Raw genomic sequence first — 26,022 nt, forward strand, 5'->3', positions numbered from 1 at the left:
GAAGCCCGTTCCCTGAGGCAACAAAGACAAGACCGGGCTGCAGCAACTGATAATTTTGCAGGCTGCCTATCTGCAAGGGAGCTGCCGGCTGGTTTTTAACAAGACCAATCTGATGGGAGCTCTCCCCAGTCAGGCAATGGCCAAGCTGCCTGCCTGGTGTGCACTGCTGTTGGAGCAGTGAGCGCAGGCTGTGCCTCAAACCAATTCATCTGAAAGTAAGCGGAGGTGAATGGTGCTTTAGCAGAAATAACGCTGAAAAGCTTTTTGAAATCCTTGAAGGAAAGGACTGATTTTCCATCAGCTCCTGAGTAACAGGGACCTGATGACAGATGTAAAGGAAACACAAGGGCAGTGCTGCTGCTGCAGACGCTGACCAAGCTTTCGGGCTTCTTTTGAACCTCCACTTGCTACTTCTCCAAATCCAGAGGGAAGCAAGGCTCCAGCCACCAAGCTCCCACAGAGACCCACAAAAGGTAAAGGACAGTGAATGGGGCTTCGCGTCTTCAGCTCCCAGCTTTACCCAGCCTAGTTTTAAGTATCCACAAGGACTAGGTCTCTGCTTGCTGCCTCCCAACATTTTATTTGCATCTCCCAAAAGAGTTACCTGCAAATTACAGAGCAACCCAAGTGAACAAACTGACAGATGCTGCTGCTCTGTGTGCAGTGACAGTCCTCTGACCTTGGCACCACGAGCTGCAGGCATGCTGAAAACAAAGCAGGTTCCTGCAACCGCTCAACTCCTGCAAAGCAGCACAACATCCCTGTTACAGGTCCCTTTTCTTGCCCAGGGGAGGAATATGGTAGGTCCCACGAGTCAGGGTTCAAAATTCACTTACAGTCACAAACACTGGACACAAAGGCTACAGGATCACAGCAGGAGCCAACACACACCACAAAGCAGGAGCATCCCCATGGGGGAAAGGCTAAGCTTGACTCCATTTGTAATGTGTTAATGAGATGGTGAGGCAGAGAACAGCTTTGCCTTCCCTTCAGGCTGACAGAGAAACCTTTCTGGTTCAGAATCTCTGTGTTACAAGAAAAAAAACAACCATCTGGCGAGCCGTGCTTTCTGTTAGGGGAAACCCCAGGCCCGTGGGCTGCAAAGCCAGCTCTGCCAGCATCTCAGCAGACATCAAAGCCCCTACTGAGCCTGGAGCTGTCAGGAATGAGATAGCAGTGTTGAAGCAAGGGAAACACAGCAAGCAGGAAGGCGCTGGGACTGGATCCGAGGCCCTGTGCAAAGGCACAAACAGAGGGACCCCAGAGCTCCTCCCTGCCCAACAGCAGAAGAGCAGCTGTGCAATCTGAACAGGTAACTGAGCACCTTTTGTTCCCTAATTTTTATAAACCAGGAAATGGCTTCAAAGCCAGAAATAATGTCTTCTCCATTACACACTGGAGAAGGGAGGGATTTGTTTCTTAAGCTTCTCACCCACTACGTATTTCCACACTAACTACACACAACATAGGAAGAAAACCCTTGAAGGAACACACAGATGGGAGAAGACAGGGGGTCATCCAGCTCCCTGAAGTAGATGCAGTGCCCAGATACACCCAAGTTAACCTGGAGGTTAAACCATCTTTTTAGAGATGCTTTGAGACACTTCCTACCCTTGGAGATCTCGCTGAGCTTTCTTTTCCATCACACTGATTTCCAGCAAAAAAATGCACAGATAAAACCAGCACACATTCTTAAAAGCATCAAACCATATTGGAAGCACAAGTCAAATTTCAGCTGGACATCTGCTCAGTCACTTTGGGACTTTCGAAAGCAAAGTAACAAAGAAGAAAGCCTGAAGTCAGCACGTTCCCCAGTGCCAAAGAACGCACCGGACACCGCTATGTGACACTTGCCATGCAGAACCCCTCCGTGCTCCCACTTGCCCAGCCAAGCAGAAGCCCCATCAATACCTCCATTATTGAAAATCCTAGGTCAGCCACTCCTCTTCTCAAAGCATACTAAGCAGACTGTGACATGATTTACTTCAGAAGCCACGCTTAAAGCTCTGGATGGATTTGTCACTATGATTTCTATGGCAAATGCCTGGCAAGTGAACCAGCACACCACCTTACTCCTGCTCACGCTTAACGACTCCATCTCCAGCCCACCGTTGTGTCCATCAGCATTACACAACATGAGGATTCCCCCAAGGAAACTGCAAAGCATCAGGGGATTGATGCACACAGAGGAAAGGTTATCAAAACGTGCCCCCGAAACATTCTCATGTTATGAGATGCTTAAGCATTTTTTGAAAGGTAGCCTGTTTTCATTTACTGGCTTCCAAAAAAATCAATAGCTGTTTTTGAAAATGGAAAAAGCCAATCTAAACCGTGGATAGCCAAAGCAAGCTCTGACCTCTAGGAAAAACAACCTTGTAAGGACAGGAGCAGGGAGGCTGCTGCCTGCACTCCACTGTGCCAAGATCAGCGCTTTGGTGCTTTTTGGAGAAAAGCTGCTGGTCCCTTTTTAGGCTGCTGCCTCTCAACTACGCTCACGCTGGTATGCCATGTAATCCTGGGTGGTTTGACTCTGCTTTCAGGTCCCACAGCAATATCCCTAGCCTCCTCTTGCTCAGATTAAGTGTCTGGAAAAGCAGAAAGGCAAGGTTTTCACACTGTGCAGCCACGTGGAGGAAGTGGCAGGGGACTGAAAGCGGCTGAAATACACTCCTCTACAAGCCTTTGGCCAAAGAGGACTGAAGATAAATCTCTATGAATAAACATCATCATCACCACAAACCAGAAGATCTACAGTCCTCAAAGAGACTTTGGAATGGCTTTTTAAGGGGCTACTGATGTTACTTATTGTCCTTAATTTTCCTAACACTTCCTTGCTACCATAATCAAAGACACCAAAATACACGGAGGGGTTTCTTCCTCTGCCTCTGTATTTCAAAAATTTTTAAAAAAGCTTTCCAAGTAGAAGAGTGCAGATTCTGGTAATGCCCTGGTGCCTTCACTGGAACAGGTTGCCCAGGGAGGTTGTGGATGCCCCGTCCCTGGAGGCATTCAAGGCCAGACTGGACGTGGCTCTGGGCAGCCTGGTCTAGTGGTTGGCCACCCTGCACTTAGCAGGGGGGTTGAAACTCGATGATCCTTGAGGTCCTTTTCAACCCAGGCCATTCTGTGATTCTATGATTCTCACTCACAGGTATAAGCAATACATAAGCACATATGGAACACACCAGACACACATCAGCCTTGAGCTGAAAGCACCCCACTACCTATGTCAGCAGAGGCAAGATGCACACCCCAACTACCAATCTTTCTCCTGATATTAATAGCAACCTTCTTTCACTCAGCACTGCACAAAACCCCATAAGTGGAAAACAAATAACCAAGATTCACACCCAGCAAGAAGTGCGAGCGCGCTGCCAACTTCACACTATTCATCATCTGAGTTTCCTGAATAGCAGCACAAGGTAAAGCAAGAGTTAATGGCATTACATGTTCTCTCAGAGCTAATTAGCCTAACACATCTGGCTGAGCCATGCTGAGACCATGGAGCAAGAACACAGATGGACAATTACATGTTTTTAGAATTGCTCTCCGTGCTGGCTCTAAATCCTGAGACTTGTGGGAGCAAACTCCCCGGACTCTTCTTCCTTTTGAAATAAATTAACTTAATCATCCTCAGCAGTCTCTCCACTCCGACTATTGCTCAGACAGCTACCTTACTTGTCTACCAAGAAAAGCAACAAAATAGGAGACCCAGACTGCTGGGCTTCCACTCCCTTTCTCAGTTGTCACCTGAGGACAGAGGGGACCTCACGGCTACTGAGAAGGAAATCAGAGGCTGAACAAGGATTTTGGAAAGCTCCAGCTGTTCTCACAAGCCTGATGACTTTTCCTGCAGTTGTTCCCACCTTCTCTCTCCTGAAAAGGGCCAGGGATCGAGGGTGTGAAGCTCTGGAAGGGGACAGCAGTTCTGGGACAAGAAACAGGGGAGCAGTCTAGAAGACAGGCTGCGTTCCTCTATTCAACACGCACACAGGCTATGACTGAAAAAAAGAAAAACAGCTGTCATGGTTTTATGATTTTCGGTTATTGGTATTCCACATCATAACATCATGTAGTGTATGTACCTGAATCTCAGAAGAGAAGGACTACTACAGTCCCCACGGTACTTTGCTCCTCTGTTACCATTTTCCAGCTGGAGAGAAAAGATAAAAACTTGCAGATCACGAGACCTCGTCCCTTTTTCCACCTGTCTCTCATCCTGGCAGCACCTCGCTCTCCAGCCGTCTTATCGCTGGTAGTAGAGGAAGGCCTACCTTGATTTTGGGACACTCTCTCTGTATTGGATTTATCAGCTTAAATTGTAATTATATTGTATTACAGTGTGTTGTTTTGCATTCCGATATCTTATTTAGTAAATTAGTTTGTTTCTCCTCAGATTGTTGCCGCTGTTCTTTGCTCTCAGGGCCATCTCCTTACCCTTTTTTCCCTTTTCCTGGGGTGTGGGCCTGTGGGTCCCCATCCCCTTCGTCACGGAACCGGGCCAAACGCCCATAAACCGTTGACAACAGCATAAAGAAATCTCAGAAAAACAGCACCATACAACTGCAAAGAACTGAATTAAAGCTTCAGCTCTGCTGTGCACAGGTCAACACTTCCTGCCATGAGGGAATCAACCAGGCCCAAAGCAGCAATGCACTGCTCTCCTGAGCAGCTGACTGTGTTCAGGGCCCAGAGGAAGGTCTGCATCTGAGAAACATTAAGGTTGGAAAAGACCACCGAGATCATCAATAGTCCAACCACCAACCCGCTGCTACCATGCCCACTAAGCCATGTCCCTCAGCACCACGGTCTGGGCTCAAGCCTCCCCACCCCACTCCACCAGACCTGTCTCAGGATATGACAACCTCAAGGACTCCATGGGACAGCCAAAAAAGAAACCGCGGACACTGCCTGCACACTTCCCACCATCAATAGCATTCTCTTACAAAGGAGAGGTGTGTTATTAGGTGAAAAAGGGCTTCTATCAGCACAGGCAAGCCTCCAAAAGGCTCCAGAAAATAACTTGCCCTCCACCACACCACCTCACTTTCACTTCTACTGCCCAAAAAGTAGGGAATTCCACCACCAAAATCCACTGATCCAACTTATGGTCCAATTTCAGGTCCTTAAGGTCCATGTATAAACCCCAGGAATTACTACAATTATTGAAGTTTATAACTACTTGGTTACCTACCAGATACTGTATGTACATCTTCCTAGATGTTTTGGTACAAACAGTGCATGGGGGAACTCAGGTCCCCAAGTCACAACACAGGAGCCCCAGGGAAGCAGGGGGCATCACCAACTCCAGCACTCCCCAGCTTTCATAGTGCCAAATGTGCCGCATCATTTCATAAAAATGCTTTGAGACACGTGCATTGAAAGTTCTGTAGGAAAGCAAAGGATCTGCTCCCTTCACATCATGAAGCTTTCAAGTATTTCAAACACACATCAGAGCCTTCTGTTCCTTTGTATACACCTCAGCACTAAATACCTTATTAAAACCCACTTAAAAGCAATTTATAAAAGCAAAGAATATCCATGGAATTGGGTCATTATCTGCCTCTCGGGGTAGGAAAAACCCACTGTAAGATAGGTGGTTCTCACGGCTGTGAGCTTAACCTCAAAGCTGTCCCAGTGAGCGCTGTACCCCACCAAACGCAGCCTCTCCTAATGGTTTCAAAGAAATGGTGAGCTTCAATCAGGCAAACACTGAGGAATACTTTCAGAAGCAGCCCAAATTAATCAGGAAAGGGGCGCTTAAGAAGCAGATAAAGATTACCAAGATGAACCTGAAAAGATGAGCTTCATTCAGACTCCGCAAAATCTCAACCGTCTGCTCAGCTTTCAAATATGGAAGTACCTGAAGACAAACATTTACCCATTATGCAAGGTCCATTAAACAACCCCCAGCTCTCTGGCTGCAGTGCTTCAGGTTCAGGGCCCCGTGGGCTGCGGTTTGGTCAGAGCAGTAAGTACAATGCCTTCAGCATCTGGCAGCAGCTCGAGAGCAGGACAGGGAGCAAGCAGGAAAGAACTGTTTGGATATTTGCACCCCCTTATGTCAGCATCTGAACAGCAGCAGAAAGTTCATGCTCTCACAAGGAGAGAAGATCTTAAACCTCTTCCTGAAAGGTTTCTCCATGGATTCAGACCCAGCACACTGCCAGCGGTCACAGGTGCAGCTTGCCTGACAATTCTGGTCCCAGAGATGGCAAGAAGCCAGGAATTACTCACAGCACAGGAACACCTGCCAGACACCTGAGAGCGCTAATAGAAATGGTTAAGAGCATGCAAGCACAGCCAAGATGCTCAAGGCTCAAGGGTTAATACAAAATCTGGTCTGCAAGTCCTCCAGGGGTCAGTAGCAACTGCCTCTGAGATGTTGACTGGTTGCAAAGAGCATGCTACCTACCAATGGTGAGGGGTGGAGAGGAACGAACCAGAGAGCAGAGGTCTGGGAGCCTAGTCTGTGAAGAGTGCTGCTGGGCAAAGCAGGGTCTTGAACAGGCCTCCCACTCCTGAATCAGCACCTCAGCCACACACCATTGCTTCTCTCAGTTGAGTTTTGCACCCTTGCAAATCAAATGAAGGCATGCAGAAGATGTTTCAAACTAAAGCCTCCCCTGCTAATATTCAGTGGCCTGACTTTGTTCTTCCCTTGCAAATTACTGGCTGGCTGATACCGAGGGGCTGGGCCAGCTCCATTCATGTGAGCTGCCTTCTGCTGCCATCCCAGACAGACACGAAGCTGACTCACAACAGGAGCACAGAACAGTTTTGATATCCTGAGCACAGCAGCAGTTTATAAAGAAAGCCAAGGGCCAAAGTACTTAGGATTGCCAGCCTCATCATACAGCAATTACATTTTTTAACAGATAAAACCTAGCACCAGAGTTACAATTCCTTATTAATGCAATCACAAGTCCTTCAGCATGAGGAAAGTTCATAATCCAGAGGCTTCAAAGGGACTTCAGTCTCCTCTGGCAGCAAGATATTATTTGAAATCTCCCTTTGGATGGTGAACTGCCTTCGCAAATTGCTCCCACTGCCCAGTTACAGCCATCTGGGTGACAGTCACCTGCTGCTCCTTATCTACCTGACACCCGGGGAATGAAAAGCAGACTGAACTGGAAAAAAGAGAAATCAGTTACAAAGTTGAATCCTGGAGGTCGGACTTGAACAGCATTAGTTTAACAAGGCATTACTGAACCACACATTTTGTAAAATTAAAAGCCACTAAATTTAATTCTTTATTTTGCCATCAGTAATTTGCAATACTCTAAACCTAAGGTACAGCATTAGCAACTGCTAAAAGCATGGACTAATTAAAACAGGCACCACCAAGTGCAACAATAACACATAGGGGAGTTGACAGCTTAAAAAGGAAGGTCTTGCACTATTGTAGTGCAACCCTGTAGCTGGAGATTTCTTTCAAGAGACTCCTACTACACCAATCACGCAAGAGAGATCTTACATCTTCTTAGAGGGGAAAATAAATTGTTTGCAACATAAGATCAAGGCTAAATGATCTTCTGTTAAGGGCTTCAATGAGCAGACTGTTGAAATTTGTGCCCTGAATCTCTCAGTGCCTAAATACTGATCTAAATTCTTCTCAAGCTTTCAGAAGAGCAACACTCTAAAGCAGCCTCAAGTCATTTAGAAAGGAAAGCAACAGAGACAGCTCTCTCATTGCAGTTCTTTCAGTCCAAAAACACACACACAACTACCGTGTGCTGTCTTTTGTAAGCACCAACTCGCCAGCTGGTTCCCCAGGCAAGGAAGTCAGCATTTGGTATTCAGAACGTTTGCAGCCATTAGGGTCAAAGACGACCTCCTGCTATTCAAAAGAAAAAGCCCTCTGGCCCTCACCTACTGCAGCTAAAAGCAGCAGCAGCTGTGAGCAGGGATGGGTCCGTACATCCTACCCACAGCAATCCACATAAGACACGCTGAGGTGCAAGGTGTAGCAAATGCCACAAAAGCTTCAGCTTTGAATGCTATTTGTCAGCCATAAAAATCAAAGGGATGAAAAACTCAGACGGATTTTTCTGTTATCAAAGAGCTAAAGAAAGCGGCATGCTATAACTCTGGCAGCAACAGAGACCAGTCCTCCAGATCTCACCACAGCTTTCTGTTGCTCGCTCTGTAACTTGTTAATACAAAGGCTGCTGTAAATAACAAGTATTTCAGTGGTGGCGTACACGTTTAGAGTCTCAATGTTGCCCAACCTCCAGCTTTTGCCTAATTGATCAAAATTTAGTAGGAACTTGTATCTGTTCCTTTGCAGATCCCCAAGGGAAACAATCAGTATTGAGTAAAGACACTAGAAAAGCAAATGGTGCAGAAAAACACTCCTTTCTCTAACTTGGAAAGTCCTTACTACAGCTTTTAAAAAATGAGAGAGAAGATAGCGATGCCAAAAGCACAAACTCAGCATCTTAGGAGCCCTGACCAGGTTCTGTTCACATAAGTGAGCCTCTTTTGGAAGGACAGAAAGCTTCCCTGAGCCTCCAACTAAAACAAACTAAAATAAAATAAAAGCAAGAGTGGTGCTGGTAAAGTTGATCTGCATCCACCATACAAAACTCAGAATTAGACCAACATCTGAGTAATTCTGGCTCTCTCTACATAAACAACAATTATCTGAGACTTCTTTTGACAGAGACAGGTAAACCAGAAGCTTCAAGGCAGACATTTTACAAGCTTTAAGCAGTTCAACTTCAAAGCTTTAATGCACACAAAATTCCTTTCTGCAAGTGCTCTGAAGTTAGCCTACACGGCTAGTTTTCCTGTAAATCAATGCCTTCCCTTAAGTGACGCACTTACACTCACGTTAGGACACGGCCCTCGTCTGCACCACACAGATGGATGTGTCCAGACTTCAGACAAGATTGCACCCTGACTTCATGCAACTCCAGAGCACGAGGCATGCAGTTCTGCCATGTGCCATCTGATGATGTGTCACAACCCAACGAGGCTTTTGTGTGAGCCTGCAACTCCAGAGGCTTCGCCTGTTCTCACCTGGTGGGACGATGCACTTGAACCAAACTCTTATTCTACACCTCAGAAGAAGTGGGGACAAACAACAAGCTGGATGCTGAAGACTGTCCACCAGAAAATAAAATTTATGCCTGCAATTCTACCACAGGTTTTTATCTCTCCATGGAAAAAAAACTTCATCTCTCCTTTCCAAAAAGGGGGTGGTAGATTCTCTCCGAAGAGAAGCAGTGGTACAGTCCTTTGCCATCTTATCAGGAACAAAGAGTATTCCTACAGTCCACATTGTGCAGGGAAACGGGAAAGCCTCTACTACGACTCATGGCTCTGGTCTAATTTTTCAGGCAGCAGCACTGGCACGAAAAGCAAGAGCAATGGAAGCCACAGATCCCTGCTTCCTCCTGCAGATTTGGGCAGTTCGGGTGTTATTACTGGGAACTGCTGCCCTCTGCTGTCAGAGGAAACAGACACAGCTTATCAGATTTCAAAGGGGCTCACCAGGCACTTCTCAGTTTTGGTCTCACACCTTTATAGCATACCTGTCCCTTTTTGCAGCTCATCCCAAGGGGACTTTTGCACGTTAAACAGACTACAGGGTGATTTAACTTAGCCCATCACCTTCACTGCAGCTGTTAAAGAGTAAGAAGTGATTAGCCATAAGTCCAGTGAAAAACCTCTTACGATCTGCACATCTTTCAACAGGATTGTGAACGTCAGTAGGGAAAGTGCCAGCAGATATCCTGCCACCAGCACACGATTTGGACTACACTGAAGGAATTTTTATTGAACGTAATGACTGCGTGGTGACATTCAGTTCTGTCCTTGCCTCAGCCCTGGCAGTGCCACCATTTTTTACACTACCCAGCTGGGGAAGCCTAAGTGAATTTACAGGAATATTCTAGAGGTGAGCAAAGGCTGAGGTCTGCATGTAAGGTTACTCTGCAGTCCTAGATAAAAAATCCTGGCCTCGCTTCCCCTGAGGTCTTTCTGTGCTCATGATTAAAAGTGGAAAGGAACAAACGAGAACATACACCCTGCTTCTCATGCATCAGCCTGACAGCAGCAGGACAGCATGTGTTCTGCACAGAGCCTGCAGCAGAAGCCTCTGAACTGCCAACTCACCTGACTTCCTCACCAGCAAAGTCGAACACTTTGGTGATCGTGACTTTTCCTGAATCTTTTGGCTTCTCAGACTCTTTCGGTTTCCCCTGAAGCTTGTTCACGCTCTTCTCGTCTCCAGTCTGTGGAATATATGAAAGAGAAAGCAAAACAATGCATTTCTACACTCAAGCCAAATTCCTCTTCTGAACAGCCAAGGATTCAACACAAACTTCAAATAGTGCTGTAGTTTAGTCTGGCTGGTCAAAGCACATAACCTCCAGACAAGAAAAAGGAAAGAAGTCACTGCTGCCAGAAAGAAATTCTCCATCTCATTCTCAACCTCTAATAAGTCACAGTTCAGAGTAGAGCCAAAACAAGGAGAGAAACTGTAATTAAATACAGGAACTAGCAAGGATATAGTGCTGTTGTTCAGGGAGCAAGCAAAAGCCTGAAGTCCCAGGTTTCCCAAATCAAGCACAGCCAAAGCAATAAAGCTGTCAAGGCGGATTAAACATACTTATTTTTGCACAGGAATATATAAAAACAGAATCCATCAGTAGCAAAAGTATGGCTGATCTTCGAACAGAACTGTGAAAACACTAAGTTATCTGCCAATAATGGCTCTTAATTTGAGAGGGAAATACTTTTCTTAAGCTATTTGTTAACAATGCCTATTTACTCAGAAACAACTACACTGTAGTTTTTAACAACGCGCACAAAAAACCTCAGAATCAAAGCAAAAACTTCAATTCTTGCTCAAAATTAACCACACGCTACAGAGATCCTAAAACACATCCAAATTAAAAAGTTCCCAAGGAGAGCTGAGGAATTGCATCTCCCTAAGTAGCTCCAGACTGCAGAAGCTCTTTTAAAAAAACCTTTTAAAGGTTCTAGCAACCTGCATGTAAAACTAGAATTGCTCAGAAGATAACTTTCCCCCTCTCCTTCTCTCCAGCCTACCTACAACCAGTCAGGTGTTAGCCCAGTAAGAACTCAGGTGGAGAGAAGCACAAGGCTTCAGATGAAAGGATGCTTCTTCTAAAAGCTGCAAGCAAACACTGCACAGTTATGCTCCTCCTCCAGCTTTCCAGTTGTAGATAAAAGCAAGGAGAACTGTGGTCACACATCACCAGTTCAAGAATCAAGACTTTTGTAATAGAAGATTCTTTTGGTTGATTCCTCAAAAAATATTAATTCCAGCAACAGAGGAACAGCAGTGGCACCTCTCTGTTGTTTCCATACTTAAGCACACAGTCTCCCTTTTATTGGAGCAGCAGCACAGACCTAAGAAGCCTTAGGGAAGAATTGTGTTCACAAGTGTAACTCAGCCCAAGCCTTCCTTCTAGTATGCATTTCACAAGGCGACACCAAGAACAGGAAGGGACACTGCCAGCTGTTGATGGGACACCGCAGGACACTGACAAGCAGCTCCAGCAATCAGCCCTGCCAGACTGCAGAGCTACCCAGCCAGAAGGCAATCAGCTGCCTGGCCCATAGGGGGGCTCCAGGCTTACAAAATGGGTGTGGCATAAGTGAATGTACCACCTCCACAGCTTCACCCCCACCTGCCACCAGCACATTCCAGCTTCAGCCCTCCCAGGTCCCCTTGGCAAAGACCCCGGTACCTTGTCAGCACGTGTCGCTTGTGTGGCCACTGCCTTGGGCTTCTGTCCCACATCGCTGAGGAAGCTGGCCCAAAGTGCATCCTCTTTTTTTTTTTCTTCTTCTTCCTGGTCTCTTTCTGACTGCTTTAAGTCATCCTCCTCATCTTCGTTTTCCTGAGCCTTTCCTTCCTCTTTCTCATCAGCCTCGAGCACAAGGCCTCTCCTCTTCTTCTTCCTGAAAACAGACACCAAGAAAATATGCAGAGATGTATAAGGAACAGGGCTGACAGGTGAACATGGTGGATCACCCCTGCACTCCCTCCCCTGACTCCCCACCGCTGAGGGCTTCAGGCACAGCACAGCTCAGGCCCGGGGCTCTCGGCCTCTTAAACCCCAACTGGAAGCCACGAAGCACAAGGAAACGGTGCGCTCCCTCAGGCGGGCTCCCTACCTGCAGGCGGCCCGCCGGGGGCTGCTCCTGCTGCGGGTGGGCCTCGGGCCGGCCGCCTCCGCCTCCTCCTCCTCCTCCCTCAGCAGCTCACTCTCGTCCTCCTCGCTGTACTCCGCACCTGCAAGCACAGCCGCTCAGCCCCACGCCCTCCGGCTAGCCCCAGCCCCGCTCATCCCCCCGGGCCGCCCCGCTCACCTGAGGGCACGTAGTCCTCATCCTCGGCCGAGCTGTAGCTGTCCCCCACCTCCTCCTCGCAGCCCGACATACCGCCGCCTCCCGCCCGCGCGGCCGCCACCACCACCAGAGCGTCGCCTCCGCAGGCCCAGAGCGCCCCCCTGCGGGGCGGACCAACACCCTCGCGGCTCGCGGGACGGGGAGCAGCGACGACAAGGAGGTGTGGTGGCTAGAGCGCCCCACCGCCGCCTGCCCTCTTCCGCACCGTTCCCGGCGGGCTTTGCGGCCGGCAGCCGTTCCCATGGCAGCCTGGTGCTGGTTGGCGGGCGCAGCCGCCTGTCAGCGAGCGACGCTCGCTATTGGTTGAAGCGGCTGGGGGCGGGCTGGTAGGCAGCCGAGGGGATGGAGGGCGGCGAGGCGGGCGGTGGGGGTCTGCTGCAGCAGATCCTCAGCCTCCGCCTGGTGCCCCGCGTCGGTAACGGCACCACCTACTCCAGCCCGCTGTCCACCTTCCCAGGTACGGCCTCTCCGCCCGGAGCCCCGCCTGCCCTTCCCGGGGCCCTCTCGGAGGGCTCCGGGCCCGGGCCGGCCCTGACCGCTGCTCTCCCCCGCAGAGATGTGGTACGGCGTCTTCCTGTGGGCCCTCGTCTCCTCGCTCTCCTTCCACGTCCCCGCCGCTCTGCTCGCCCTCTTCACCCTCCGTCACCACAAGTACGGCAGGTTCATGTCCGTCAGCCTCCTGCTGATGGGCATCGTGGGACCCATCACCGCCGGCATCCTGACAAGTAGGGCGCGGCTGGGGGTGCTGCTTGGGGAGGGCTGCTCTTGGGGAGGGGGCAGCCCGGGGAGCTCTGCCGTGAGGCCCCAGCAGTTCCCAGCGGTTGGCCCGGTGGGTACGTAGGCTGGCTGGATGGGCTGAGGCTAGTTGTGTGAGCTTCAGCAGGACCAAGTGTTGCATCCTGCACTTTGGGCGCAACATCCCCATGCATTGCTACAGAGTTGGGGCAGAGCGACTGGCAGGCTGCACAGAGGGAAAGGATCTGGGGGTGTGAGCTGGCAGCCAGCTGAGCTGAGCCAGCAATGTGCCCCGCTGGCTATGGCACCCTGCAGCATCCAGGCTTGTGTCAGCAGCAGTGCAGCTAGCAGGAGCGGGAGGGGATTGTCCCACTGTACAGCACTGATGGGACCGCATCTCAGTGCTGTGCTCAGCGCTGATCCCTTCGGTGCAAGAAAGACGTGAAGGCCCTGGAGCGCATCCAGAGAAGGGAGCAGAGCTGTGAGGGGTCTGAGCACAGCGCTGTGGGAGCGGCTGAGGGAATGGGATGGGTCAGTCTGGAGAAGAGGAGCTCAGGGCAGAGCTCATGGCTCTGCAGCCGCTGACAGGAGGTTGTGGTGTCGGGGAGTTGGCCTCTGCTCCCAGGTAAACAGCAATAGGGCGAGAGGTGGTGTTCTCAAGTTGTGCCGGAGGAGGTTCAGGTTGGATATTAAGAACAATTACTCCTCCAAGGGAGTGGTGAGGCACTGCCACAGCTACGCAGGGAAGTGGTGTTCCTGGAGGTGTTCAAGAACCATGAAGATGTGGCACGGAGAGACATGGTCAGTGGGCACGGTGGGGCTGGGGGTTGATCTTAGCGTTCTTTTCCAACCTTGATAATTCTATGATCCGTATTGTGACTTGCATGTGTTGCTTCCAGGCTGAGGTTTCTCATGGGTCTGCCTCTGCCTGCTTGTCTGCAGAGCCTTCTCCCACAGAGCCCTGCGTTCCCTCCAGTTAAATCCCTCCCTTTGTTCCTGTAGTGCAGCAGTACAGCTCTCATTGCCATCACGCAGTAATATTTCCGCTTTTTCTCTTCTCCACAGGTGCAGCTATTGCTGGAGTTTACAGAGCCGCTGGGAAAAAAATGATTCCATTTGAAGCCCTCATTTTTGGAGTGGGTCAAACGTTCTGTGTGGTGGTAGTTTCATTCCTACGGATTTTGGCCACTCTCTAGCTTTCCTTCAGATGCTGGTGATTGAAAATGGAAGGGAAACAAAGCATCTGCAGTACGCCTGGTATCTGTGAAGCCAATAACGAGGGAGCACAACTTGGATGGTGCCTTGGCATGCACTTCCTCCCCAGTACAAGGCTACATGAAGGCTGCTCCTGCCTCAGGCCGGTGGCAGGGCTCCCTGGCTGTGACAGGCAGGACCCTCCTTGCAGGGCGTGAAGGGCTGTGTGCCACAGACATGTGCTGGAGAACATGCTTTCTGTAACTTATGTTGCTTATACACCAGCCATAACATCCAGGTTCGTCCTCCCCCAGCACTGCTGAAGCTGTGCCACCAGCCCTGAGCGAGCACTACCAGCCAGGCTCAGGTGCTGGCTGCTTGCTGGCCACAGCGCGCCACTAAATGGGACTGCAGCCTGCTTCAGAAATTAAGATGAAAATCATTAATTTCGTTACGTTTTTGTAACGCTAAGTGCCAAGTGGAACTTTGTTTTCCTGGAGGACAGGAAGGGGGCTCTGGCAGAGGCTTGCCGACCTCTTGCAGGTGACAAATTGTAGCAACAGAGCATAACTGAACTGCTGGGGGGGTGAGAACGTGGCTGCAGGGCAGTGTGATGTGTTCGGCGCTCACTCAATTCTTTGACCTCTTCCTGCTTTGCAGTGAACCCAAAGCTCTTTTAATGTGATTTTATTTTATTTTTTTTTAATGAGAGACTTCCTTTATTGTTTTCTTTTCTGGCCCTGTCTTCCTAATACCAGGTCATGGTCATAGTGAGACTGGGGAGCAGCAAAAGGAAAAACCATTTTAAATGGATGAAAGTGCAAAATTGTGGCTGAGAGCTGTGATTATGAATGTTGAGGCATGGGAAATCGTCAGTGTAAAAATGATTGTGGTTTTTATGAATTTCATTGCAGTGAAACTCTTCCGAAGCCATACCTCCTGCTCAAGAGCTGTACCCCGCTGCTCACAGCAGGACTCTCAGGGTGCATGAGTGTGTGCACTTGCTTTGAAGGAGACCCGTGGTGTTGAACTCCTCGCTCTCCTTTCCCTTGCTGAACGTAGGTGTGGTGTCACTGAGCATCTTTGTAGGTACGCAGACGCCACTGATGGCGTATGTAAAACTCAGCACTCTGCCTCAGTGACCATGTGGGTGAGAACCTGGTGGCTTTCTGGGCACAGAGGCAATGTGCTGCGTTTTAAACACCCAGCCCATGGCACCTGAGAGATTCCTACCTCTGTCTGTAAAAATAACCCCAGAACAACTCCTACCAGCCACGCTACAGTCCCTCCCGATGCGTTGGTTTGGTTTAAATGACATTTAACTAATTCTGAGCTCTGCCCTCTCTTCCAGAGGTGTGCTGTGCAGTCAGGGCTCTCAGGTCTGCTTTCTGGGCTGGGTGTGGGGGCCCACAGGGGAGCTGGGGCTGAATGCTGAGGATTTTGCTGGGTGGCACAGCCAGCCCTGTGTCTTTGCTGTGGTCTCTGCGTGTCTAGTAGCAGCTGACAGTCCACTGGAGGAAGGCACTGTCTGTGTCCAACCTCCAGGCCGTGCTTCCCACCTGTGTGGTGACTGAAATCCTTTGCTTTCCAGACCAGTTCACCTTTTGTACCTACTTTTTGTAAGGCCGCTTGTCTTCCACAAACACAGTGGCCTCTGTGCTGAAACAAGCCCAGTCAGGGTCCTGCGGTGATCATGAAAACAATTCTCTCACTGTGCTAAGACGTCTCTTGAACGGTCCTTTGCCAGCAGATGGAGAGAGCTGTTTTTAAGGAGTTTTTAATGAAATTGCTCTAAAATGCAGCCCATTTTAATCCAGGGAATAGAACTGTGCGTTTTAGTTTCATGTGAATCCTTCTCCTTAGGTGGGCAAGGTTCAAACTGTTAGTAAATGCCACTTTAAGACTACCTGATGGGTGCTGAGCAAGAGGCCTTTCTGTGTGCCCTGTGCTGTGCTGCCTGTGGAGGACCAGGCTGGGAGAAGGCTGGGCCTCTCCCTCTGCATCTTTCCCGATTTTGGTTTGGGGAGGGGGGAATAACGATCTGCTTGGATGTAGGGTGTTCCCTTTATCTCCGTCTGGAATGAGACAAGCAGAGGAATCCCTGGAGTTTTCAGCAGGCGTCGGTCGGTTTTGCTTGGGCAGAAGGATTTAGGAAGGCTGGAATTCAGATACAGCTGAGAGCTGTTGCTGCAGGCTGGAAATACACCCTGGGACTGCCTGGGAAATGAGCACTTCCTGCTGTAGTGCAGTGTCACCTTGTCAAAAGCTGTAAAGAACTTGCAAAAATGGAAATGCTGAGGTGTCCTGGGTGAGCAGGGCTGTGAGCCCCATCCAGAGAGCCCTTCTGGCCTGAGAAACGTTGCTGCTCCAGCAGGGGCTCGCCTCCCAGCTTCCTGTGTGCTGCTCTGCTTTGGGTGTGGCCCCACTGCATCTCGCTAGCAAGTGCAGCTGCCGTGAACAAATCTTTGTATGATAGAAAGCCGTGTAAATTTTATTTTTCTACTGACACTTCTAATCCTGGTGGTGATGATCAGTAAATGCTGTGATGATCAAGGTGAATGGAGTTGCACGTTTCTCCTGGGGGGGAACATGGGGTGACAAGGATGCCAGGGTGGGGCTTTTGGAAACCATACACGCTTTTGCCTTGTGCGGAGCGGGTTTTGCCATTTTGGGGCTCTCTGCTCCCAAAAATGCCCCTGTTCTTCCAGGTTATGAGGTCCTGGGCCCTGCGGCTCCATCACAGCCCTGGTTCTTGTGGGCTGGTTCTTGGCTGGGGAATGTGGTGCTGCCCAAGGCTGTCCCCTCGGCACCCTGAGGATGGGGCACAGCTCAGCCTGGGAGCCTGTACCACACCTGCACAGCTCCAGCAAACCCAGCTGGTGGTACCGGCAGCACCGGCGTTATTTTGTGTCTGTACATAACCTCCAAGGACCAGGACCAGCCAAACGAGCTTTTCCGAGAGCACAGCAGCTGTGTGCTTCGGGCATTGCTGTGACCCCCACGCATTCACTACTGCCCCAAACCCCTTTGAATCGCTCAAATGCAGCCTGAAAAAGTCACGTGGCAGGGGTGTGGGAGGCTTTATTGGCAGTAAAAGGTCAGAACGTTCTCCTGGTTTCCTCTGATCAGGATGACCGGGGGTCTCAGGTCCTGTGAGAGCGTCTCGAGCCAGGCCATGTAGAGGGAGCTGGGGCAGCGGCCCTTCCTGCCGATGGGCAGCGTGCTGCGGCCGCGAGACGGGGCCGGGTCAGGAAGCGTCTCCTGGCACCGGCTCGCAGATTTTTACCTAAAAATGGGGAACCAGCGCGTCCTCCCCCCTGGGGCCAGACCCCTTCCTTGGTGCTTTCCCCCCGGGTGCAGCAGTGCTGCCCCATCCCAGCAGCTGTGGGGTGCCCGGAACCCGAAGGGACCGCTCCCACCCTACAAGGAAGCAGGCTGGGGGAGCTGACACCTACATGGCGATGAGCGCCGCGTCCCGCGAGTAATCCAGCAAAATCTCGTTGAGCCTCACTTGTCGGAGTGACTGCGGAGCGGGCAGTGAAGGTTTAGCAGAGCAAAAACACGCGTTCCTGACTTAAAAGCAGGAGGCTCCCTGCAGGCTGCCCCGGCGCTACCTTGGCTCTGTGCCTGTGCACCTCCTCATCAGAAATCTTCCAAGGGCAGCCATGCCGCAGCTCGTTCACCGCCGCCTCGTCCTTGAAGCCATCGTTCAGCCGGAAGGGCGCGATCAGCTCCTCGAACCTCCTGGTGCTGCAAGGCAAGGACACCGCGCTGGGACGGGGCACGGCGTGCTCCCCATCCTGCTGCAACGGACCGGGACCCACTGCGCAGGAAGCGGGGATCTGTGCTGAGCACAAGAGCTGTGGCTCGGGCAGGACTGCGCGGGCAGGGGTTGTGTTTACTGCTCCGGCCGGGGCTGCTGGTTGATGTCGGGCAGGACGTGGACCTCGTGGAAGCCCAGGCGGAATTTGCTCAGCAGGGACACGATCCTGCCACAGAGAGAGGGTCAGTTCCCAGAGCTCAGTGATCGGCTGCTGGGCCGGGGCACCTGTGCGCATTTCGCTCTGGCACGTACGCCTTCCTCTCCTCGTCCATCCTGTTGATCTGCCCACCAACAAATACCCGGATCTTGCATTTTCCCCACCGCTTCTTGCGCCCGAGGAGGTATGGGATGAGCAGCGTCAGCCCTGCGGGACACAGCCACAGGGCGCTTTTAACATCTTCCCATCCTGCGCCGCGTGGTGCTGCGGCACGAGGCAGGGCCTACCTCCGTCATCAAAGAGCCAGTAAATGTCGATGGTTTTCTTGCCCTGCTGGCTCTGGAAGATGGTGCTCGCCTGCTGCTCGGGGTCTGCTGTGAAAGGAAATGCAGGCACCACCCTGCAGCTCCACTGTTACAGTGGCAAACAGAACCGTCTTCTTCCCAAGCTGAAATCCCAGCCCCTGCATCCATGGTGCCCTGTGCGCAAACCCGGCTCCCCAGAGTGGATGCCGAGGTTGCAGGAGGCTCTGGGCATTCCCGATGAGCACTGACCGATGCTGGGCGCTGCTCTGCTGCCAGTGCCGTTCCCACCAGGCTGCTCTGCTGCCCCGAATGTGGGGTTAACTGCAGAGGGAGAGGAGCGCGGGCACGTCCTGCCCTGGTTTCAGGGTACCGGTCCCCATCACGAGGACAGTCCCCACCACTGCGTGTCCGCAGCACTTACTGTGGGCCTGTGGAACTCGGGAAACATTCAGCCCTTCCCGCAGCCGCAGCAGGCACACGCCATGCTTGAAATCAAAGGCGTCGCTGGAAGGAGGGAGGAGCAGCTGACGGCGGTGGTCCCCCCCAGACCACCCCGAGGTGGGGACGCAGCAGCGTGACACCACTGCCTGGCTCAGACAGGGACACGGCCGCCAGGTGCCAGCGCAGCGCGTACTGCAGGATGCCCACGTAATCCTCCAGGCTCTGCGGCGCAGCTGCCTGCCAGTCCCTCTTGTAGCCCAGAGCGACAATGTTGGGTCTCATCTTCCCCAGGCCGGCGGCCTTCAGGAAAAGCAATGGGAGCAATGGATTCCTGCATGAGGCACTCGCCCAGCATGCACCGCGTGGCCCAGGCAGGGACAGCAAGGGTCAGCTTGGCCTCACCTGCAGCAGCATCTGGACACCGCTCCTCAGGTCTTCAGCGAGCACGTCGGTGTAGAAGGCCTTGATCTTCCTCTTGAGGAGCCATCTGGTGTGGCCGTCTGATGCCTGCCGGGCCTCGGGCACCTTCTGCTTGCGGGGGCCCTGGGGGATCAGGGAGGGGGCACAGCCGGTTGGCCGGGTGGCCACTGTCCCTGTCCCCATCGCAGCGCTCTAGGCACCAGGGAACTACAGCTCCCCTTGCCCCCAGCTACTGGCAGAACCTTGATTTAAGCGCGGCGTGCATGTGAAGTTGCTATTGCAACAAAAAAATGGCAAATTTTGGTTTATCAGCCTCAGCTCCGCTGGTTTCCCAGTGGCACGTGCTGGTGACAGTGACACTGGGTGGAGAGCATCCTGGCCAGTATATCCTGGATGTCAACACTGCCTTGTACCCCCTGTCCTTATCCTATGGGAGCAATGCTCATTCTGGGCCACTCCTAAGGGAAGCCCTCCAGGACGTGGCAGCTCTCCATCCCTACTGCCAAATGAGCCATGAGGACGCCTGCAGGAACACCCCTGCTTTCATTTCAGCATCAGGTGGCTCATAAATACACATAATATTTGAATGTCTGTGCCAGTGGGCCAACCACAACACACAGTGCTCTACTGCCTGCTGGTTCCCCAAGATAAGGAACCGAAGGAGCATGATCTGCCTGATTTTCTCCTTTTCTGGGATGCCAGCAGGGAACGGGGTCCAGGCGCTGGGCGCCCTGCAGCCGCACTCACGATCAGCACGTTGCCGCAGATCATCAGGCTGAGGTTCTTGGTGAAGGTGCCCACGAAGTCCACCAGCGCTGGGCGAAAGTTGGGCGGCCCGGTCAGGACCAGGCACTGCGGCCTGATGGGAAGGAGAGGACAGAGTCTGAGGGGCGGCCTCACCACGTGGCAGAGAGGACGCGGGGTTTGGGGTGCAGCCCGTCCCCTCTGTGAGTCACCAGCACTGAGGCCGCGGTCATGGGCATGATCCCATCTTGGCCTCGTGGGGGACCAGCTCTGTTCCCCTCTCTCCCAGCACCGATCCGAGCCCCCTTGCCTGTAGTTCTTGATGTGCTCGTCCACCTCGCTGAGCCCCACCGAGTAGCTCAGCGCCAGGTTGTAGGAGCTGGCTTGCATGGAGGAGCCCCAGTTGACGTCTGTGTGGAGGGGATGATGGATCGGCAATGGGCACAAACACCTCGGGGGTACGTGGGGCCCTCCCCGGAGCCACCACACACCTGGCTTCTTGTAGAGGACATAGCCCAGGAGGAAGACGACGATGCCGAGGGCGATGAGGGCCGCCCACCAGGTCAGCAGGAACATGATGACCACTGAGATTGCAGCACCGAAGAGCGCAGCCCACTTGCTGTAATACCGAAAGGAGGGTCGCCAGCCTGCACGCAAACAGACAGCAGCTGCCACCGGCTCCCCTCACCCTGCAGCCGGGATGGGGCTGGGGCTGGGGCTGGTGCCCACCTGGAGAGTTGGTGATGGAAGCATGGAAGCAGCTGAAGTTGATGAGCGCATAGGAGCAGAGGAAGAAGTTGGAGATGATGGGGGCGATGGCGTTGAGCTCGGCTGCAGGAGGACAGGGCAGAGCATCAGCGGTGAGTCGGGACCGAGCCATCCAGGCACGGCAGGAGGCACCCACCGATGAGGATGAAGCCAATGGCGATCACATAGGTGAGCATGTAGCCGCGGATGGGCTCGCTGTTCTTCCCATAGCCCTTCCCGAAGAAGCCTATGAGAGGGTAGAGCTCGTCCTTGCAGAGGCACTGGGGGGAGAAAGGGGTGAGAGGTGCAGGGATGTCCTGTCCTGTCACCTGGGGACAGAGACAGGGAGAGGGACAGGGACCAGTGCTCACCTGGAAGACCTTGGGGGCTGAGACGAGGCAGGCAAGTGCTGAGGAGAGGGTGGCCCCAAAGATCCCAGCCGTGATGAGGGGACCGAATCCCGACACCATGCTCATGCTCTGCCCAAAAACCCAGCTGTCAGGAAGCTCTGTGCCCCCAGCACATCACCCCGCACCCTTGCCCTAAAGGATTTCCAGCCCCCATCCCACTGCCCTCCGTGCTCCCATTATCATTGTCCAGATGGTGACATTCAGCCACATCTGAAAACCCAAGCAGGAGGAGCTCTGCTAGCACATCCCCATTGCAGAGCCTGAACACGAAGCATCCCCAGGCGCACCTGGTAGTAGTTGCTGAGCCCATATCGGCAGCTCTGCCGCTGGGCGCAGTCGGTGAAGTTCCAGCCGTAGCTGCAGCCCAGTCCCTCGCAGCCTGGTGAGCCCACGGCCACGCTGTCGTTCAGGCTGCCCGAGGCGTCCCGAAGCACGCAGGCACCTGTGGGGCACGGCTATGTGCACGCCTCGCTCCCGCACCGCCCCCCAAAGACACAGGGGCGCTGCTCCTGCTGCCCGCCACCCTGCTTCGTGGGGGCTCAGCCCGCTGCCCTCACCTATTGTAGCCGACAGCACCAGGTAGGACACCGTGGTCCAGAAGATGGCCATCAAGGTGCCCTTGGGGATGGCCACGGCAGGGTCCTGTCCGAGGGGGTCGCAGGGAGATGCACAGCTGCTTTCCAGGGGCCCCCAGCGATGGTTTTGTGCCATCTGAATTTCATGGGCCCCCAGATCCCCATCCTGAGAAGCAACAGCTCAGGGAGGGCTGGCGAAAACCTACCTTCAGGTCACCAGAGATATTGGCTCCGGCCAAGATGCCAGTTGCCGATGGGAAGAAAATGGAGAACAAACCAAAGAAGGAGCCCTCGGGTCCGCGCCAGTTGGGCACGAAGTTCTGGGCAAAAATGTCAGCTGGGGAGGAAGCAGAGGAGAGGTGTCCCCGTCTGGATGGAGGCACATCGCTGCCGGAACACAATCCCAGCTCTCATCTTCACCCTTTGTCATGGCCGTGTCCCATGGTGAACGCACCTCTGTAGCTGAAGAAGCCCTTTGCTTGCTTCTCGGCGCTGGCCGGGATCACCGTCCCCACCAGGTAGTTTATGAAGGACACCAGGATGACCAAGAAGAACAGGATCTGGGCCTGGGGGGGCAGAGAGGGGCAGGCGGCTTGGCCGGGCTGCAGGCCGGGTCACTGCGGGAGGGTGCGGTACCTTCGCCTCCCACTCCATGCCAGCCAGCGAGATGCCCAGCAGCACGGTGACGGTGAGCACCCCGATGATGCGGATGTCGTTGGTGGGGTCCACGATCAGGGAGTTGTGCTCCTGGGGAAGGGGCACCGTCACCGACCGGGAAACAGACTTCCCTCAGCCAACCGCCGCCATGTCTGCGAGCTGCAGGAGCTGGCGGTTGATGATCAGCGGTGCGGCGTTAGTGCAGGTATTGATCATGAACTCTGCTAGGGCAGGATGGGGCGCGGATGGGTTCGGGTCTGGAGGCGCAGGGCCGCGTCCTCACCTGCAGCAGATCCCGCACGGTTTCGGCAAAGCCCACCGTGTGCATGGCCACGGCCACCGCGTTGGCGAAGGCAAAGATGAGACCGATGGAGCCGCCCAGCTCTGGCCCCAGGCTCCTCGAGATGAGGAAGTAGGTGCCCCCTGTGGCACAGAAACCCCATGGAGACGGTTTTGGGGGCAGTCGCCCCAGGAGTGCTGCGAGGGACCCGGCAGGGACGCGCTACCTGACTTCACTTTGCCGTTGGTAGAAATGGCCGAGATGGACAGGCCGGTGATGGTGGTCACGGTCACAGACATCAGGATGATGAGCCACGTCAGGGCTGCGGGAGAGGACGGATCACACCCAGCGGGCCGGGAGCTGCTGGCAGCCCCCCTTAGGCCTCCTGCCCCAGGCCTGCTGCCATCGCCCCCCATGGGCACCCACCGATTCCTGCCTGGGCCGTGATCCAGGGCAGCCGCAGGTAGAGGATCACACCCCAGATGTTCAGCATGCAGCGGATCTGCGGGGCAATGGGGACACGGCCGTGAGTGCGGGCGGGCGCCTCGGGACAGCCAGGGCCATGCAGGATCTGCTGGCCTCCGGCTAACAACAAGGCACCAGGGAGGGGAGGGGAATGGCTCCAGGTGGGCAGAGCTGTGAAAAACAGAATCAGAGATGCTGGAAAACACCTCCATGGTCATCTAGTCCAACTGTCAACCTATGAGTGCTAAACCACAGAATCATGGAACCATTAAGGCTGGGAAAGAACTCTCAGATCCCTGAGTCTGATCCCAGCCCCCCCCCCCCCCCCCCCCCCCCATGTCCCTCAGTGCCACATCCCCATGGCTCTGGGACACCCCCAGGGACGGTGATTCCCCCACCTGTGTGCTGGTGCCTCACTGCTCTGTCAGAGAAGGAATTGTTCCCAATATCCCACCTGAACCTCCCCCAGTGCAACGTGAGGCCACCACCTCTCATCCCATTGATACATTGGGAAAAATTTAATGACATTATGATTGGCCACTGGGACACGGGGCACTCACCATCACACCCTTCACCCACCCAAAGCGGACGGGCTCTGGTGCAGGGGCCCTGCCTGGCTCGCCAGCCCCCTCCTCGGCGTCGGGGAGGCCGTTGCTGCGCTGGGGGTCAGGCAGCGGCACGCGGAGGTGGCCAGGGTCGGGCTGCGGGACAAAGGGATGGGGCTGAGCGCACAGCCGCCCCGGCACGAGCACGGCCAGCAGCCCCCGCACCAGGGCTTTACCTTGAGGATGGAGTGGAGGTCCGCCAGCGACGGCCTTCCCCGCCCGGCCTCGCCCACCCCTCTGCTGTTGGCGTAGTGCTCGTAGTTGGGCACCACATCCACCGTGTTGTAGCCGAAGGTCCTGGTGCAGAGCGAGCCGCCCGACAGCTGCGTGCCCTCGCAGCCCGCCGCCTCCTCGGCGCCCAGCAGCGTGCTGATGGTGAAGCGGCCGCTGCAGCGCGGCGGGGGTTCGGCACAGGGCAGCTCGGCCATGGTGGCTGCACGGGTCCCACCTGCAGCGCTGGGGTCGGGGATTTATACCCGGCAGAGCCAAGCGTGGCCCCATAGCGCCCGGGGGAATCCGAGTGGCTGGAACCACCCCAAGCTGGTCAGGGGGAAAAAATAGCCGGAGGGGCTATCAAAACTGCCGTTATCAGCATCACTGGCTGCCAGTGCCCGATCGCGGCACTGATAACGGATTTGAGATTAAGTCCCAAGGACAGAGCGGCAGAGAAACGCGGCAGTTTTCCATAACAAATCCGGGTGGGAACTGAATGTTCCCAGGTGGAGGCCGGAGGTGAGCTCGGCGCTGTGCTCCTCTGCCCCTTCCTGCGGCACTGCCCCGGCGGAGCCCGTGCACCGCAGCTGCACCGCTGCCCGAGGAGCTGAGCTGTGCCGGGAGCTGAACTCACGGGAAGGGGGAACTGGAAGCCCTGGGGCGGAGGAGACCACCGCCCCAAACGGGGAGGGATGGGTGGCTTCCACACGGGGCTGAATGTCACATGTGCACTTAAATCTGCGACAGATAACATCGCGGAAGACAGCTAACAGGGCAGGCCATAAAATCTGAGGGCAACGCTGCAGCCCATTGCAAATTCAGCCCGCTCCCTCTGTGAGCTAATGGAAAACTTGGGTTGTGCGGCCACTGCCTCCGGTGGCCCCTTCCGCCTGCACAAACATTTCAGCCTGCTCTCCGAGGACTCACTCTGGTCCCCACACACTGTGTGCACACAGACACCGTCCTCAGTCCCACCTCACCCACTCCTGCAACGTGGGCATCGGCTTCCACCAAAACAAACAGCACCGCACCGATGCCTCAAAGCAACAGCTTTATTTTAGAACCTCATTATCCCATCAGAAAACACTGACTTGCCCCAAATCAGAGCCCCCCTGAGGTCAGGCGCAGCAGCAGGATGCTCCGGGAGAGGCACGGAGGCTCCAGGAGTTGAGCGAAGGAAGTGGTATGATGCAACCCTGGTGTAGTGAAATAGCCGGATAGTAGGAAGCGCTTGCTGTCGGCCTGATTCACAACACCAGCTGCAGCAACAATACCGGGCCGTCCCGCGGCGTCCCAGGGGCTGCAGGCAGACGAGGAACGCTCCGCGCCTGTTGTGGCCATTGAACGCATCAAACCAACCTTAATCCAGGACGAGGAGAACAGCTCAGTGCTCCACAAGCAGATTCTTTTATAGTTGGTCAAAGCAGAGATTCCTGAAGGCCTTTAGGGAAGCTTTAACCGCCCCATTTCCCTCCTCAGAGGGAGCCCAGCACCCCGGCGCTGTGCTGCCCAGAGAGGGACCGGGACTGAGCACTGCCCACTGCGGGGCAGGACTGAGCCCCCACCTGCAGGGAAGGAACCTGCAAAGAGAAGAAAGATGGTTATCACCGCTCCCACCTCCCAGCACCCCGTCCCCCATCTGACCTCCCCCCCTCAAAGGACAGATGCTGGCACACGGACAGCAGCAGGTCTGAGCCCTGCGCCCACCCAGAGCTGCAGGGCTGCAAGCAAAGCAGTGTGGTTCACTGAAGCCTGGGGCTGCTGGGGAGAGACAGCGGTGTGCTTGCTGGCACATGTTCAGTTCCCGGAGAAAGAAATCAGCAAACGGTCCCGAATTCCCCTTACACAAAGGGAGCAAAGT

General features: G+C 53.8%; 3 protein-coding genes across 4 annotated transcripts in view; 1 reads left to right on the plus strand and 2 right to left on the minus strand.

Annotated features, from left to right (window-relative positions):
- CFDP1 (craniofacial development protein 1) overlaps positions 1-12,566 on the minus strand; it is a 50,275-nt gene extending 37,709 nt beyond the window's left edge. The window contains exons 1-4 of the mRNA XM_021409018.1: positions 12,352-12,566; positions 12,157-12,274; positions 11,727-11,940; positions 10,123-10,241 (exon numbers count right to left, since the gene is read on the minus strand). Coding sequence (XP_021264693.1) covers positions 10,123-10,241; positions 11,727-11,940; positions 12,157-12,274; positions 12,352-12,421 — 521 coding nt within the window. The 5' untranslated portion in view covers positions 12,422-12,566. The remainder of the gene's footprint in view (positions 1-10,122; positions 10,242-11,726; positions 11,941-12,156; positions 12,275-12,351) is intronic.
- Positions 12,687-16,878, plus strand: TMEM170A (transmembrane protein 170A). The gene is made up of 3 exons (XM_021409020.1): positions 12,687-12,847; positions 12,945-13,115; positions 14,191-16,878. The coding sequence occupies exons 1-3, from the start codon at positions 12,733-12,735 to the stop codon at positions 14,319-14,321; spliced, it is 417 nt and encodes a 138-aa protein (XP_021264695.1). The 5' UTR covers positions 12,687-12,732; the 3' UTR covers positions 14,322-16,878.
- On the minus strand, positions 16,987-24,963 carry SLC12A3 (solute carrier family 12 member 3). Of its 2 annotated transcripts, XM_021409011.1 has the most exons (26): positions 24,125-24,963; positions 23,904-24,044; positions 23,305-23,380; positions 23,105-23,200; positions 22,882-23,021; positions 22,578-22,688; positions 22,396-22,507; positions 22,148-22,278; positions 21,924-22,008; positions 21,654-21,808; positions 21,328-21,435; positions 21,114-21,237; positions 20,939-21,040; positions 20,701-20,856; positions 20,520-20,619; positions 20,213-20,324; positions 19,448-19,588; positions 19,239-19,345; positions 19,026-19,108; positions 18,854-18,925; positions 18,587-18,670; positions 18,395-18,506; positions 18,222-18,308; positions 17,934-18,069; positions 17,775-17,842; positions 16,987-17,542 (listed from the first exon to the last, which is right to left on the minus strand). In XM_021409011.1, exons 1-26 carry the CDS (start codon positions 24,374-24,376, stop codon positions 17,401-17,403), a joined length of 3,033 nt encoding a protein of 1,010 aa, XP_021264686.1. In that variant the 5' UTR covers positions 24,377-24,963; the 3' UTR covers positions 16,987-17,400. The 2 variants fall into 2 exon arrangements, with proteins under 2 accessions (XP_021264686.1, XP_021264685.1); XM_021409010.1 differs by having other exon boundaries at positions 21,114-21,435.

The sequence above is a fragment of the Numida meleagris genome, chromosome 10 (assembly GCF_002078875.1).
Source record: "Numida meleagris isolate 19003 breed g44 Domestic line chromosome 10, NumMel1.0, whole genome shotgun sequence".
Lineage (NCBI taxonomy): Eukaryota > Metazoa > Chordata > Aves > Galliformes > Numididae > Numida > Numida meleagris.

What these genes read in the sequence shown, in the direction of transcription:
- SLC12A3 (XM_021409010.1), bottom strand. Translation starts at nt 24,376, where the DNA reads ATGGCCGAGCTGCCCTGTGCCGAACCCCCGCCGCGCTGCAGCGGCCGC. An exon ending in GGTGCTGTCGGCTACAATAG is followed by an intron (nt 21,809 to 21,923) that starts GTGAGGGCAGCG and finishes CGTGCCCCACAG; the next exon opens with GTGCCTGCGTGCTTCGGGAC. An exon ending in CTGGCTCTTTGATGACGGAG is followed by an intron (nt 18,507 to 18,586) that starts GTAGGCCCTGCC and finishes TGTGTCCCGCAG; the next exon opens with GGCTGACGCTGCTCATCCCA.
- TMEM170A (XM_021409020.1), top strand. Translation starts at nt 12,733, where the DNA reads ATGGAGGGCGGCGAGGCGGGCGGTGGGGGTCTGCTGCAGCAGATCCTC. An exon ending in CCCGCTGTCCACCTTCCCAG is followed by an intron (nt 12,848 to 12,944) that starts GTACGGCCTCTC and finishes TCTCCCCCGCAG; the next exon opens with AGATGTGGTACGGCGTCTTC. An exon ending in CACCGCCGGCATCCTGACAA is followed by an intron (nt 13,116 to 14,190) that starts GTAGGGCGCGGC and finishes TCTTCTCCACAG; the next exon opens with GTGCAGCTATTGCTGGAGTT.